At 36.4% G+C, this 14,812-nt stretch overlaps 1 protein-coding gene and 1 non-coding gene across 2 annotated transcripts; one reads left to right on the forward strand and one right to left on the reverse strand.

Annotated features, from left to right (window-relative positions):
• Positions 1–1,082: 1,082 nt before the first annotated feature.
• LOC127745118 (small nucleolar RNA R71) lies at positions 1,083–1,190 on the forward strand. The gene has a single exon (XR_008006314.1). It is a non-coding gene; the product is annotated as a small nucleolar RNA R71 (small nucleolar RNA).
• Positions 1,191–11,823: 10,633 nt separating this feature from the next.
• Positions 11,824–13,662, reverse strand: LOC107474808 (methyl-CpG-binding domain-containing protein 4). The gene is made up of 2 exons (XM_016094446.3): positions 13,526–13,662; positions 11,824–12,421 (listed from the first exon to the last, which is right to left on the reverse strand). Exons 1-2 carry the CDS (start codon positions 13,577–13,579, stop codon positions 11,930–11,932), a joined length of 546 nt encoding a protein of 181 aa, XP_015949932.1. The 5' UTR covers positions 13,580–13,662; the 3' UTR covers positions 11,824–11,929.
• Between the last annotated feature and the right edge of the window lie 1,150 nt (positions 13,663–14,812).

The following is a 14,812-nucleotide window of genomic DNA, read 5'->3' on the forward strand; positions in this document are numbered from 1 at the left end:
GATCTTGTTTCTTTTGAGGTAAAGTTTACTGAACCCATGTATCTAGTTCACTAATGAGCAAGGGAGGTGCATCTTCCCAAGTCTCATTACCAAACAACTTGACATTCAACTTCATGATAACTCCTAGATATTGAGCAACTTTCTCTCCATTTACATCTTCATCCTCTTCAGAGGAAGAATAGTTTTCAGAGCTCATGAATGGCAGAAGGAGGTTTAATGGAATCTCTATGGTCTCTTTATGAGCCTCAGATTCCTCTAGGTCCTCAATAGGGAACTCCTTCTTGTCTAGGAGACGTCCCATGAGGTCTTCCTCATTGGGATTCACGTCCTCCCCTTCCTCTTTAGGTTCGGCCATTTTGATTATGTCAATGGCCTTGCACTCTCTTTTCGGATTCTCTTTAGTATTGCTTGGGAGAGTACTAGGAGGAGTTTCAGTGATTTTCTTACTCAGCTGGCCCACTTGTGCCTCCAAATTTCTAATGGAGGACCTTGTTTCACTCATGAAACTTAAAGTGGCCTTAGACAGATCAGAGACTATATTTGCTAAACTAGAGGAGCTCTGCTCAGGATTCTCTGTCTGTTGCTGAGAAGATGATGGAAAAGGCTTGCTATTGCTAAGCCTGTTTCTTCCACCATTATTAAAGCCTTGTTGAGGCTTTTGTTGATTCTTCCATGAGAAATTAGGATGAGTTCTCCATGAGAAATTATAGGTGTTTCCATAAGGTTCTCAGGATCATAAGCTTCTTCTTCAGAAGATGCCTCTTTAGTGTGTTGGATGCATTTTGCCATCCATTCAGACTTTGAGAAATCATGTTGACTTGCTGAGTCAACATTTTGTTCTGAGCCAATAAGGCATTCAGAGCATCAATTTCAAGAACTCTCCTCTTCTGAGGCGTCCCATTACTTACAGGATTCCTCTTAGAGGTGTACATGAATTGGTTATTTGCAACCATGTCAATGAGTTCTTGAGCTTCTGCAGGCATTTTTTTTAGGTGAATGGATCTACTTGCAGAATGGTCCAGTGACATCTTAGAGAACTCAGATAGACCATAATAGAATATATCCAGAATGGTCCACTCTGAAAGCATATCAGAAGGACACTTTTTGGTCATCTGTTTGTATCTTTCCCAAGCTTCATAGAGGGATTCACCATCTTTTTGCTTGAAGGTTTGAACATCCACTCTAAGCTTGCTCAGCTTTGAGGAGAAAAGAACTTGGCCAAGAAGGCCGTGACCAGCTTATCCCAAGAGTCCAGGCTATCTTTAGGTTGTGAGTCTAACCATGTTCTAGCTCTGTCACTTACAGCAAAAGGGAAAAGCATGAGCCTGTAGACTTCAGGATCTACTCCATTAGTCTTAACAGTCTCACAGATCTGCAAGAACTCAGTCAAAAACTGGTAGGGATCTTCTGATGAAAGTCCATAAAACTTGCAGTTCTGTTGCATTAGAGCAACTAGTTGAGGCCTCAGCTCAAAATTGTTTGCACCAATGGCAGGGATTGAGATGCTTCTTCCATCAAATTTGGAAGTGCGTGTAGTATAATCACCAAGCATCCTCTTTGCATTATTATTTTCAGCTGCCATCTCCTCTTCCTTTTCGAAAATTTCTATCAAGTCCTCTCCAGAGGGTTGTGCTTTAGCTTCCCTTACCTTCCTCCTTAGGGTCCTTTCAGGTTCAGGATCTGCTTCAACAAAAATGTCCTTGTCCTTGCTCCTGCTCATATGAAAAAGAAGGGAATAGAAAATAATAATAGGGATCCTCTTTACCACAGTAGAGGGATTCCTTTATGTTAGAAGAAGAAGAAAAGAAAAGAAGAAGGAAAAGAGGAAAATTCGAACTCAGAGAGGAAGAGGGGCTTCGAATTTTAAGATGAAGAGAAGTGTTAGTAAATGAATAAATAAATAGAAAAAGATGAGAGAGAAGAGTTTTCGAAAATTAACTAAAATAAAAAAATATTAAAGTTAAAATTCGAAAATTAAGAAAAGGAATAAAATAAAAATTAAAATTTGAAACAATTAGTTAAAAAAAGAATTTTGAAAAAGAGAGAGGTAATTTTCAAAAATTAGAGAGAGGAAAGTAGTTAGGTGGTTTTGAAAAAGATAAGAAACAAACAAAAAGTCAATTGGTTAGTTGAAAAAGATTTGAAAATCAATTTTAAAAAGATAAGAAGTTAGAAAAGATTTTTGAAATCAATTTTGAAAAAGATATGATTTGAAAAAGATATTTTGAAAATATATGATTAAAAAATATATTTTGGAAAAGATTTGATTTTTAAAATTAAAATTGATTACTTGACTAACAAGAAACTAAAAGATATGACTCTAAAATTTAAAGATTGAATTCTTAACAAGAAAGTAACAAACTTCAAATTTTTGAATCAATCACATTAATTGTTAGTAAAGTTTTCGAAATTTTGAAATAAAGATAAGAAAAAGATTTTGAAAAACAATTTTAAAAATTTTCGAAAATTAATAAGAAAAATGAAAAAGATTTGATTTTTTAAAAAAGATTTTGAAAAGATAGGATTTTTAAAATTGAAATCTTGACTTAACTAACAAGAAACAACTTATTTTAAAAAATTTTGACTAAGTCAACCCAAAGATTTCGAAATTTATGAGTAAAACAAGAAAAAGATATTTTTTATTTTTAAATTTTTAATGATGAGAGAGAAAAACACAAAAATGACTCACAACATGAAAATTATGAATCAAAACACATGATGCATGCAAGAACACTATGAATGTCAAGATGAACACGAAGAACACTTTGAAGATCAAGATGAACATCAAGACTTATTTTTGAAAAATTTTCAAGAAAAGAAAAACATGCAAGACACCAAACTTAGAAATTTTCAATGCTTAGACACTATGAATGCAAAAATGCATATGAAAAACAACAAAAGACACAAAACAAGAAAATATGAAGATCAAACAAGAAGAATTACCAAGAACAACTTGAAGATCATGAAGAACACATGCTTGAGTTTTCGAAAATATGCATAGATTTTAAAAAACATGCAATTGACACCAAACTTAAAAATTGACACTAGACTCAAACAAGAAACACAAATTATTTTTTGTTTTTATGATTTTATAATTTTTTTCGAAAATAATTTTTAGAAAAAATGAAAAAAGAAGAAAAAAATTTTTTGAAAAGATTTTTGAAAACTTTTTTGAAAAGAAAACTACCTAATCTGAGCAACAAGATGAACCGTCAGTTGTCCAAACTCAAACAATCCCCGACAACGGCGCCAAAAACTTGATAGGTAAAATTGTGATTTACTCTTTTCATAACTCGAACAATTTTTAGTAATGGCTCCAAAAACTTGGTGCACACTACTATGGTTCACTCACATTCTTCACAACTTCGCACAACTAACCAGCAAGTGCACTGGGTCGTCCAAGTAATAAACCTTACGTAAGTAAAGGTCGATCCCACGGAGATTGTTAGTATGAAGCAAGCTATGGTCATCTTGTAAATCTCAGTCAGGCAAATTATAATAGTTATAAAGGTTTTCGAAATTAATAATAAATAAAGCATAAAATAAAGATAAAGATACTTATGTAAATCAATGGTGAGAATTTCAGATAAGTGTATGAAGATGCTGTGTTCCTTCTGAATCTCTACTTTCCTACTGTTTTCATCCAATCCTTCTTACTCCTTTTCATGGCAAGCTGTATGTAGGGCATCACCGTTGTCAATGGCTACATCCCATCCTCTCCGTGAAAATGGTCCAAATGCTCTGTCACAGCACGGCTAATCATTTGTCGGTTCTCGATCATGTCGGAATAGAATCTATTGATTCTTTTGTGTCAGTCACTACACCCAACAATCGCGAGTTTGAAGCTCGTCACAGTCATTCAATCCTTGAATCCTACTCGGAATACCACAGACAAGGTTTAGACTTTTCAGATTCTCAAGAATGGCCGCCAAAGGGTTCTAGCTTCTACCATGAAGATTTTGATTAAGGAATCCAAGAGATACACGCTCGGTCTAAGGTAGAACGGAGGTGGTTGTCAGTCACGCGTTCATAGGTGAGAATGATGATGAGTGTCACGGATCATCACATTCATCATGTTGAAGTGCAACGAATATCTTAGAACAAGAATAAGCTGAATTGAATAGAAAATAGTACTAATTGCATTAAAACTCGAGGTACAGCAGAGCTCCACACCCTTAATCTATGTTGTGTAGAAACTCCACCGTTGAAGATACATAAGTGATGGTCCAGGTATGGCCGAATGGCCAGCCCCCAAATTGTGATATATAGTCTCCTAAGATGAACAATAGATTAAAATTGAGACCAAAGATGAGACGTGGTCAAAAGACACTAGTACAATAGTAAAAAGTTCTATTTATACTAAAACTAGCTACTAGGGTTACAGAGATAAGTGATTGATGCAGAAATCCACTTCTGGGGCCCACTTGGTGTGTGCTTGGGCTGAACTTGAGCTTTACACATGCAGAGGCTTCTCTTGGAGTTAAACTCCAAGTTGTAACATGTTTTTGGCGTTTAACTCTGGTTTGTGACGTGTTTCTGGCGTTTTACTCCAGAATGCAGCATGGAACTGGTGTTGAACGCCAGTTTGCATCGTCTAAGCTCGAACAAAGTATGAACCATTATATATTTCTAGAAAGCTCTGGATGTCTACTTTCCAACTCCGTTAAGAGCGCGCCATTTGGAGTTCTGTAGCTCCAGAAAATCCATTTCGAGTGCAGGGAGGTCAGAATCCAACAGCATCAGTAGTCCTTTGTCAGCTTGAATCAGATTTTTTCTCAGGTCCCTCAATTTCAGCCAGAAAATACCTGAAATCACAGAGAAATACACAAACTCATAGTAAAGTCCAGAAATGTGAATTTTGCATAAAAACTAATAAGAACATCCTTAAAAGTAGCTAGATCCTACTAAAAACTACCTAAAAACAATGCCAAAAAGCGTATAAATTATCCGCTCATCAGTGACCTCCCAAATAAACGGAGAGTATCAGGCCAAAGATTCCAACATGAAAAAGTACTTGGACAAATCCTTGGAGCACCTTAGGCGCTTTGACGAGACCGAGGTAAAGCATATAACTCGGGACCTCAACAGTAGGGCAGACGCCCTCTCCAAGCTAGCAAGTACCAAACCAGGAGGGAACAATAGAAGCCTGATCCAAGAAACTCTCCCTGAGCCCTCTGTGGCCAAAACAGAGGCTGTTCAAAACATCTTTGAAGTCACCGGGTTAGACCTCGGGTGGATAAAGCCCTTAATCGAATACCTGAAATTCGACATCCTCCCCAAAGAAGAAAAAGAGGCCAAGAAAATTCGGAGGAAAGCACAAAACTACACGCTGGTGAAAAATATCCTCTATAAAAGGGGGATATCAACACCACTACTAAAGTGCGTCCCGACCTCAAAGACAACCAAGGTGCTAGAGGAGGTGCACAATGGAATCTGCGGGAACCATCTTGGAGCAAGGTCGTCAGCTAGAAAGGTAATCCGAGCTGGATTCTACTGCTCGACCTTACAAAAGGATTCCACGAAATTTGTGAAAAAGTGCCAGCCATGCCAAATGCATGCAAACTTCCATGTAGCCCCTCCCTAGGAACTCATTAGTATAACTTTCCCATGGCCTTTCGCAAAGTGGGGATTGGACTTGCTAGGACCATTCCCACAAGCGCAGGGGCAAGTAAAATATCTAATAGTGGGAGTGGATTACTTCACAAAGTGGATAGAAGCAGAACCATTGGCCACCATCACCGCTCAGAGAAGCCAGAAGTTTCTCTACAAGAACATTATCACCAGGTATGGGGTACCCCACTCCATCACCACCGATAATGGCTCTCAGTTCACCGACTCAACCTTCAAAATCCTGGTAGCCAGCATGAAAATCAAACATCAGTTTACATCGGTGGAACATCCACAAGAAAATAGACAAGTCGTGGCAGCAAACAAGGTCATACTGGCAGGGTTGAAGAAAAGATTACAGGACACAAAGGGAGCCTGGGCCGAGGAACTCCCACAAGTACTTTGGGTTTATCGGACCACACCTCAGTCTGCCACAGGAGAAACACCCTTTCGACTTACTGATGGCATAGAAGCCATGATACCAGTTGAAATCAACGAGCACAGCCCAAGGGTAAACTTCTACGACGAGGTTGGAAAAATAAAGGGACACAAAGAAGAACTTGAGCTACTCCTTGAAGTCCGAGAACGAGCCCATATTAGAGAAGCAGCATTGAAACAAAGGATGATGAACAGATACAACCAAAAAGTCATTCGAAGGAGCTTCGCCCCAGACGACTTGGTTTTAATCAGGAACGACATAGGAGTCAACAAGTCTGGGGAAGGAAAGCTCGCTGCTAATTGGAAGGGACCATACAAGATTAGTGAGGTCTTAGGAAAAGGTTATTACAAGGTGACCGACTTAAACGCCACCGAGCTACCTAGGTCGTGGCATGCTTGTAATATGAAAAGGTACTACAATTAAAAGCGAACTCTACTCCCTGATGTACTCTTTTCCCAACTTCATGATTTTTTCCCAAAATAAAAGGGTTTTTTCTGAAGAAGGATTTTTAACGAGGCATCACAGTAGAGACTAAGGGGTCATAGATAGCCCAAAACCATTAGTAGCGATAAAGTACCTTTGCAAATAAATAAAGATCTTTTACAAATATCTCTTATAAAATTCCTTCTTGCTTTTCTTTCTTTCTATGAAACGCGCCGACTTAAGCTCGACAAAGCGTGAAAATCCCATGAACCGACCTAGATGGTCGTCAGGATAAAACGACGAGGTACAAGTCGGTCTAAAGAGGTTATAAAAGTTGATCGTAAATAAACTCGGAAATTAACTGACTAACAAGTCGGAAATTCCGAGAAACAAAGAAACGCATCGCAAAAATAACCTAAATTATAAAAACTCAATATATCAAAAAATTAAGTATAAGGAATACCGAAAAGAGATCAAAAAACTTATAGAAAGCACTAAAGATTGTCCCAAGCCTTCAAGGAAAATTCGAGAAAAACTTAGAAAAAGGGACAGCTAGCTAAGAAAAGGTCTTTCAAAACAAAAGATCAAAAAAGGGTTTTTCGAAACCTAAAGCAGAAAAAGCATGCACACAACCAACAAAAATAACTTAAACCCTTGTCCAAAAAAGGGTATTTTTAAATATTTTGTTTACGGTCATAAAATGCCAAGAAAGTGTCAGCAACATACCACCACAACATGAAAATAAATAGTTTAAAAAAGGAGGGACCTACAGGCCGGGCCCCCATATAGCCAAAGATAATTTTTTCAATTCGGAAGGGCGTCACCACCAGAACCTGGAAGAGTAGTCGGAGCACCACTAGAGTCAGGAAGAGAAACATCCATAGGAGATGGAGAAGTCTCAGGAGCCTTGGAAGAACTCGGAGCATCATCTGGTCGGGGAGGGGACTCTATGATTCTCTGGCCCCGAGTCTTCAACTCGGATTCAGACACAGGTTGGGGAGGAGATACAATGGCCCCATCGATTACAACCTTATCAAAATCCAAAGGTGAGATATCCAGGTCGGGAGCAATAACTCCGACCTGCTCCTTAAAAACCCTCCACGCCTCCTCGGATCCCTCGGCAATGGAGTCCTCCAGATCTGCATAAGCGTCCCGAGCTCTTACCAGATCTTTTTTGACCTTCACAAGGTCCTGGAACAAGCTCGAGTAGCTCTGCTCCGCCTTCTCTCGTAGACCCTCTACCATAGAGCACCGACCCATCAACTTCTCCCCCTCCTTTCGGAAATTATCCCTCTCCTCTCTCAGCTTGGCAACCTCCTCCTTCAGGCTCTTCTCAGACTCCTGATACAAAAGAATCCTCCCTTCTAGCTCTTCAACCCTCAGGGATGAACCCAAAGAGTTGAGGGGAGTCTTCTAAAAAATATCAAGAAACTTGGTGCACACCCCCGCCGCCCTGATACTCTCCTGAGCTAGAATAGTAAGGTGGTTTCGAAGAGAAGGATCATCCATACTTATACGAGTATAAGGATAGATATGCTCCCGGATAAATTGAGGCGCATCCACCTTGGCCTCACCTTCAAAGGGAGAGCCATACTCTAAAGCTTTGCGCTTCTTCTTTTCTGGCTCAGGAGAAGGTCGGGAAGAAGGGGGCGGCAGAGAAGAGGCTGAGGAAGAAATAACAATAGGTCGAGCAGGGGTCCCCAAGTTGTGAGAAGAAGGGGGAGGGGAAGGAAGAGAGGGACCAGCTGCCCTGACACCGCCAACTCTGGCGCGGGATCTCGCTTTGGCCTCCTGAATCCTCTAGTAAGACTCCCTCGAATTCTTCTTCTCCATCTCTGCAAAAGCCATTAGGTAAAAAGTCAATAAACAAATCGGAGAAAACAACTCGGAAAGTCGGAAAATCCACAAACAAATATGACACTACCTAATTGGGCCTGCACAAAGGTCGGAGACCCCTGGAGGAACTTTTTGGTATCCAAATAAGGGGCTCTCCCCCAAACTTCTTGGAGGAACCCAACGATGGCCGCCTCCATCTCATCTAAATCATCTAAACTATATTTCTCACAAGGAGAGGCCTCTAACCAGTACAGGAAAAAGCGAGGAGAAGAATTTTGATCCAGGAAAAAGGGGTGGTGACCCTCTACAGCTTGCACTTTGAAAAAGAAGTTTTTAAAGTCATGAAAGGATTCATCAAAAAGGGTAAAAACTCTCCGGCCTTGTATGGCTCGGAAAGAAACCCATTGATGTTTGTTATTTTGCCCACTGAAGGGCTTGGTCATGTAAAAAAGAAAAAAGAAAATCCTCAAAGAAGTCGGAAAATCCAAGGCATGGCTGATAAATTGATAAATTTTCAAAAAATCCCAAGAGTTGGGGTGAAGCTGGGTAGGGGCTATCCAGCAATGAGATAAAACGGTTATCTCAAAATCAGAAAAAGGAAGAAGAACGCCCAAACGGGTGAAAAAAATCTCATACATAAAAATAAAATGAGGGTCTTCCTCAGAAGCTCTTCCAAAACAAATCCGGTCTTCCGGACCCGGGGCTACCAGTTCATATCTCGACTCATCCCCATCAGAAGCACAAATCCTTTGGTGCGTACGAAGATCGGTAACATAGTTAATATCCACAATGGGTTCTTCCCCAAGAACAGTAACATCTACCCATCGAGTGAGGAATTCTACAGAAGACATCTTCTATCTAAAAAAGAAAAGGATCCCGAAACCTACAAAGGGGAAAGAAAAAAAAGGGGATCAAAAACAAGGTCTCTAAGGGGCCTGGGGTTAGATCCTTGACAAAATAGAATCACTAAGTCTACGACCAACACTCCTCTCAAATAAAAAACATGCAAATAAAATCAGTCATAAAAGAGGAGAAGAAGAAAGAAAAAAACTGACCTTTACTTTCGAAGGGTCGGAGGTGCAACATCAGTTAATCGAAGAAAAAGGAAGCTTTCTTTTCGAACAGAATATGTAAGTGAGAAAGTTTTCAGAAACGAAACAAGGAAAGAGAGGAAAAAGTATTTATAAGCACGTTAGGGGCATAAAGGTAAAACGACGCAACCATTTAAAAAGTTGCACCGTTACCAATGTAACTGCCCCCGCTTATGAATGCTCAAACCTCTAAGAGACGCGACGTTTGATTAGACGCGACTGTTGAGAGTTTTTAAAAAACACGTCGGCTCCGAAAAAATCACGTCGGTTCCTTATCAGGTCGACTACGGTCTCGAGTTATAATACTCGACCCCATCTCTTAAAAGAAATTGGGCTCAAGTAGGGGCACTATTCATACCCTGGCCCAATGCTAAGGCCCAGGTCAAAACGACAGGCCCAACCCACAGGGTTGAGCCCCACAGTACACCGACCTTCCCCTAAGAAGTCGGTACTCCCCACGACTTGCCCTAACGAAGTCGGAAGCAAAGATTAGGTGGCAGATAATAACTGCCCCTAAAATCTCTCAATCCTCTTTCAAGAGCCATATCGTAACCTCCCTAAGATAAAAGGACAGTTATCCACCTTAAAAGGTGGAACTACCCCAACGGTGGTTATTGGTTCACCACTATAAATACACTGACACCCCTCAGGTATCTCTAAGTCCCAATACTCTTTAGACCTGCTCACACCCTTACTGACTTAGGCATCGGAATGTCTTTGCAGGTACCACCCCCCATTCTCTCACGCTCACAAGTCGGATAGAGGCCCCCTAGACGCGAACCCGCTCGAAGGCTTCATTCCTCAGACGATTGGGCCAACCTAACGAGTCCAGCCCATTAATCTCCAGTTACCAATTGTAACACTAACAAAATAGCAAGTGGCATTTCTTAGTGAGCAAGCACTCTTAAATTTAAATCTTTTAAATTTTAAATTTTTATTTTAGAGGTTAAAGTGTAATTTTTTATTTTTAAATTATTTTTAAATTTTTTTATTTCATTTATAAAATAAATTATGAAAAATCACACTTGATCTTTTAAAATAAAATTTAAAAAGAATCCAAATTCTTTTCTCTTATAGTTATAAATCTAATGCAATTGAATTTTAAATTCTTTTGAAAATTATATTAACTATTTCCTAATAAAATGAACGCATGATTTAAGTGCAATACTTCAATTTTTTTTTTGAAAGTTCCTAACAAAACGGTACGTTTGGCGCATAGTTATTAACTTATTATTGTTAATGTTATTTGTTTTCCAATATTTATAATATTTATCCTCGAAACCTATAAATATAAGTGACATACAAGCTATGAAACACAGATATTTCATTGCGTTGTCATATTTTTGTGTCGGACATATTTTGAATATGACACTCATCAATATTCGTTTAATACATGTGTCTGTTGTGTCTAACTGTATCTTAATAAAAAATAAAAAAATTTTTTCGAACACATTTGGACACACCTAAATACCGTTATGAGTCACGTGTCTATTATTCAACCTTATTCTTAACATATATTCTTGAAATAAGTTTAAAAATAATATATATTATTATATTAAAACAAAAAATATTTTAAATACTTTTATATAGTTAAAAGAAGACATTAAAAACAGTTAAAAAATTATTTTATATTTTAATACCAATAAAATATCAAAAATTTATATATATATATATATGAAGTGTCTCCGTGTCTTATAAGATTTTAAAATTTGTGTGTTCGTGTGTCCCGTGTCGTGTCGTGTCCGTGTCCGTGTCAGTATCCGTGCATCATAGCATACAAGCGTGTTTTCATACAAGTCATTTATATTCACGTGCATATGTTCTTCTTCGTGTCGTTACAGCATCTTCGTACCACCTCCTTCTCCTCCTCCTCCTCCTTCTTTTTTTATTAGAATTTCTTCTCCTTCTTTTTCCTCTTTTTTCTCTATCATCAATTATCTCGTTGTTGAGGATAATGAATAATTTAAGTTCAGATTATCAATTAAAGCAGAACGAATTAATTATTGTTTTGAATCCAATCAAGTAGTTGAGGTGTTGTTCGATTCTAATTAATTTTTTCGTTAGTAGTTTATGATTCTGTATTTGTAGCAAATTTAGGTGCATAATTCAAAACTCTTCTTCTCCTTTCTCCTCATCTTCTGGTGCTTCTTCTTCTTCTTTTTCATCATCATTATCATCTTCTTTTTTTTTCTTATTCATCTTTTTTTTCTTGTTTTATCTTTTCAAGTTTCTTCTTATTTTAATCTTTTAACAAGAATAAAAACAAAAAGAAATCAAACAAGAATAAGAAGATTTTGATTAAAAGGAAAAAAAATATAAGAACCTAATTGAAAATTTCGCAAAACTATAAACAGAGTAATTAAACCTTTTTTTTAATAATAAAAATAAGCGACACAAATCATAAGTTGTCTATGTGCACTACTGGTGTTGGTTAATCCTAATATATTGAAATGCTGTCACCAAAAAAGTTACAATAACATCAAAAAAACCATAATCACCATCTATTACAGCATGCAAACTAGCATGATATTTCTCAAGCTTCATCTTTGAATACCACCTTAGGCCTTTTGGTAGCTGAATCCTTCTGCTCAAAATACTCCGGGACGGTGTCTTGCATTACCTTTGGGGATGAAAAATCAAAATCTGTAACAGACACGCCTTTGTGTTCCGGATGATCTTTCAGATACACGGCAATTTCATTGCGGGTTCTTAGCTTTTTCCCTGTGGGAGTGATGTAGTAAGCATCCAACTTAGAGTAATCTTTTCTCAGCACCAAGGTTCTCCTGAAACCTTCTGGAGCCTTAGGGAGGTTAGGCTTGTCCATGACCCATGTCCGAGTTGAATCATATTCCAAATCAGCAGGGTCATCACAGGACTTGCCCCTTTTACTGCAATAAAATGGTTCATCAATGAATTTGCTTCGAATCTCCTCAAACTCTTCCTGAGTATCAATCACTCTCCATTTCATGCAATTCTTGCATTGTGCAGCATACTCATCAACTGAACCAAGGCTTGATCCTGATCTCTGTCATAAAAATTTGCCAACAGTTTAAAATCATCAATCATTTCAATTCCATGATTAACATCCATTAATAAGTTTTAAGGGGTAAAGTATGTGTTTTGTCACTAACGTATGTGATTTTTTTCAAAAATACCCCTAACATTTAGTTCCATTCAATTTTGTTCCAAACGTCTTTTATTTGTGTCAAAATTACCCTTAGACGTCAATTACATGTAAAACATTAGGGATAAAATTGAAAACTTCTTGGGGTAGTTTTGACAAAAATCGAAACGTTAACAAAATTGAATTAATTGAAAACGTTAGGAACAAAATTGAATGAAATTAAATGTGATGGGTAGTTTTGAAAAAAATCACAAACGCTAGGACAAACAATATACTTCATCCATAAGTTAAGAGTCCAGTTTCTGTTTTCCTTTCTTGTTTTCACTTCTAGTATTATTTTTTGTTTTCAAAATTATTGTAAAGTGAAAGTGAAAACATAAAATATAAACAGATTTTGATTGTTTTAATTTTTCTTTCACAAAATCAATCAGTATTTCAGCCTTACAAATATGCACTATTTCATATCAATTTTCAATCTATGCTATCAACCTATATTTCTATGACAAAAGCTGTTTTTCTTTTGGTTAAAAAAAATCTGGTATGAACTAACTACCCATATGAAACAGCAGCAGAACAATCTATATCTATTGCTCATTCAAATTCAGCGGAATGTAATTATATCAAACAATTTGTTCCTCATTAATTTACTATCCTATTATAAGCACATTCAAAACAGCATATTCACCACCAAAGGGAAAAAAAATTCATCAGCAAAATTCAGCCAAAAAAAAAAGGAAAAAAAGAAAAAGGCACATTCATACCCATATTGATCACACACACATGAATCACTCACAAGAACAATTAACGACACTGATGAAAAGAAATGCAATTTTTCACTTTGAATCCATGCAAACTGAAGGGAATAAAATGAATCATCAGTAAGAGTTTGAAAATTTGGGTATCGCAGGAGAGCGAAACCTAAAACCCTAAGAAATTAGAGAATGGGTATGGAAAACTAATAAGAGAAATTGAGAGGAGAAGATTAAAAAAAAAAAAAAATTATACCTTGGCGGAAGTAGATGGGGTTTTGGAGTGAGAGTTTTCTTGAGCTCCCTTCATTCATTCAGAGGAACAGATTCACCAAAAATTTTCTTGGCTTCTCAATACCTGTCCCCGCTAACAAGTTATCTAATTCACCAGTGTACGGGATAATAAGAATGAAAACCATATTCTAATAATTAATATGGTTTTTTCTGTAATATTTTAAAATTTAATTTTAATAAATTATCCAAATAAAATAATTTTAAACATTCATTTAGTTATGTAATGCAGTAAATCTAAATCACATATATAAACAAACTGTAAGTAGATATTATATAATTTTACAAAAAAAAATATTACAAGATTCTACTAGAAAGACATTTTCATGTAGTTTAAATGAGATTAAATCGAATTACAAAATTTACGTAAATTTGAATTAGTCAACATTAACTAATTCGAATTGAAGAATTATGTATTTATTGTATCCATGGAGTAATTCCAATTCCATTGATTCGAACTATAAAAAAACGTGACCCACACTAATTAGGGTAATTAAGGTAATTTCATGGAGTCATTCAAAATTTTTAAATTACTATACATCAAATTAGTGTGGGTCACGTTTCTTTATAGTTCGAATCAATGGGATTCAAATTATTTCATAGATACAACAAATGCATAATTCGAATTGGCTCAATTTAGATTACGTTGATGTTGACTAATTCGAATTCATGTGATTTGAATTAATGTGGATTTTGTAATTATGTGATTTACCCTTTATATTAATTATATAAATAAACAACAAAAAATATTAATACAATCAAAATAATTATATAAAATATTTTAACCTTTAATGTATCAAAATTAAATTCATTGTAAATAAAAAATTTTTTATTTGTCTAATCAACTAACTAGATCTTTTTAAATTGAAAAATTGTGGTGAGTCACAAAACTACAGAAGATTTGGGAATTAGAGATCCAATTTAAACTAATTTAGTTCTGTTAGGCAAGTTAGTTTGACAAATTTTATATTGTCCGGATGAGAAACGAAGTCTTATGTTGTCAGAACCGAATTGGTGATCGAACCGGTCAGGTTATTGAGTTATTGGATTACTAGTTTAACGAGTAAGTTATTGGTTGAACCGTTTAACCCGATCCTATATAAATAAAAAATAGCTAAAAATTTAAAAAATATAAATTATTAATTAGTTTATATCTATTATCTATTATTTATTGAAAAATAATATTAATAGATATTATATAATTATGAGAAGAAAATAATAAGTGAGTTTATAATTACTGTTAAATAAAAAT

The sequence above is a fragment of the Arachis duranensis genome, chromosome 2 (genome assembly GCF_000817695.3).
Source record: "Arachis duranensis cultivar V14167 chromosome 2, aradu.V14167.gnm2.J7QH, whole genome shotgun sequence".
NCBI classification, from domain to species: Eukaryota; Viridiplantae; Streptophyta; class Magnoliopsida; order Fabales; family Fabaceae; genus Arachis; species Arachis duranensis.

Coding starts and splice junctions, on each gene's coding strand:
- LOC107474808 (XM_016094446.3), bottom strand. CDS start 13,579: ATGAAGGGAGCTCAAGAAAACTCTCACTCCAAAACCCCATCTACTTCC. Junction 12,422..13,525: donor CCCCATCTACTTCCGCCAAG/GTATAATTTTTT, acceptor TTTTTATGACAG/AGATCAGGATCAAGCCTTGG.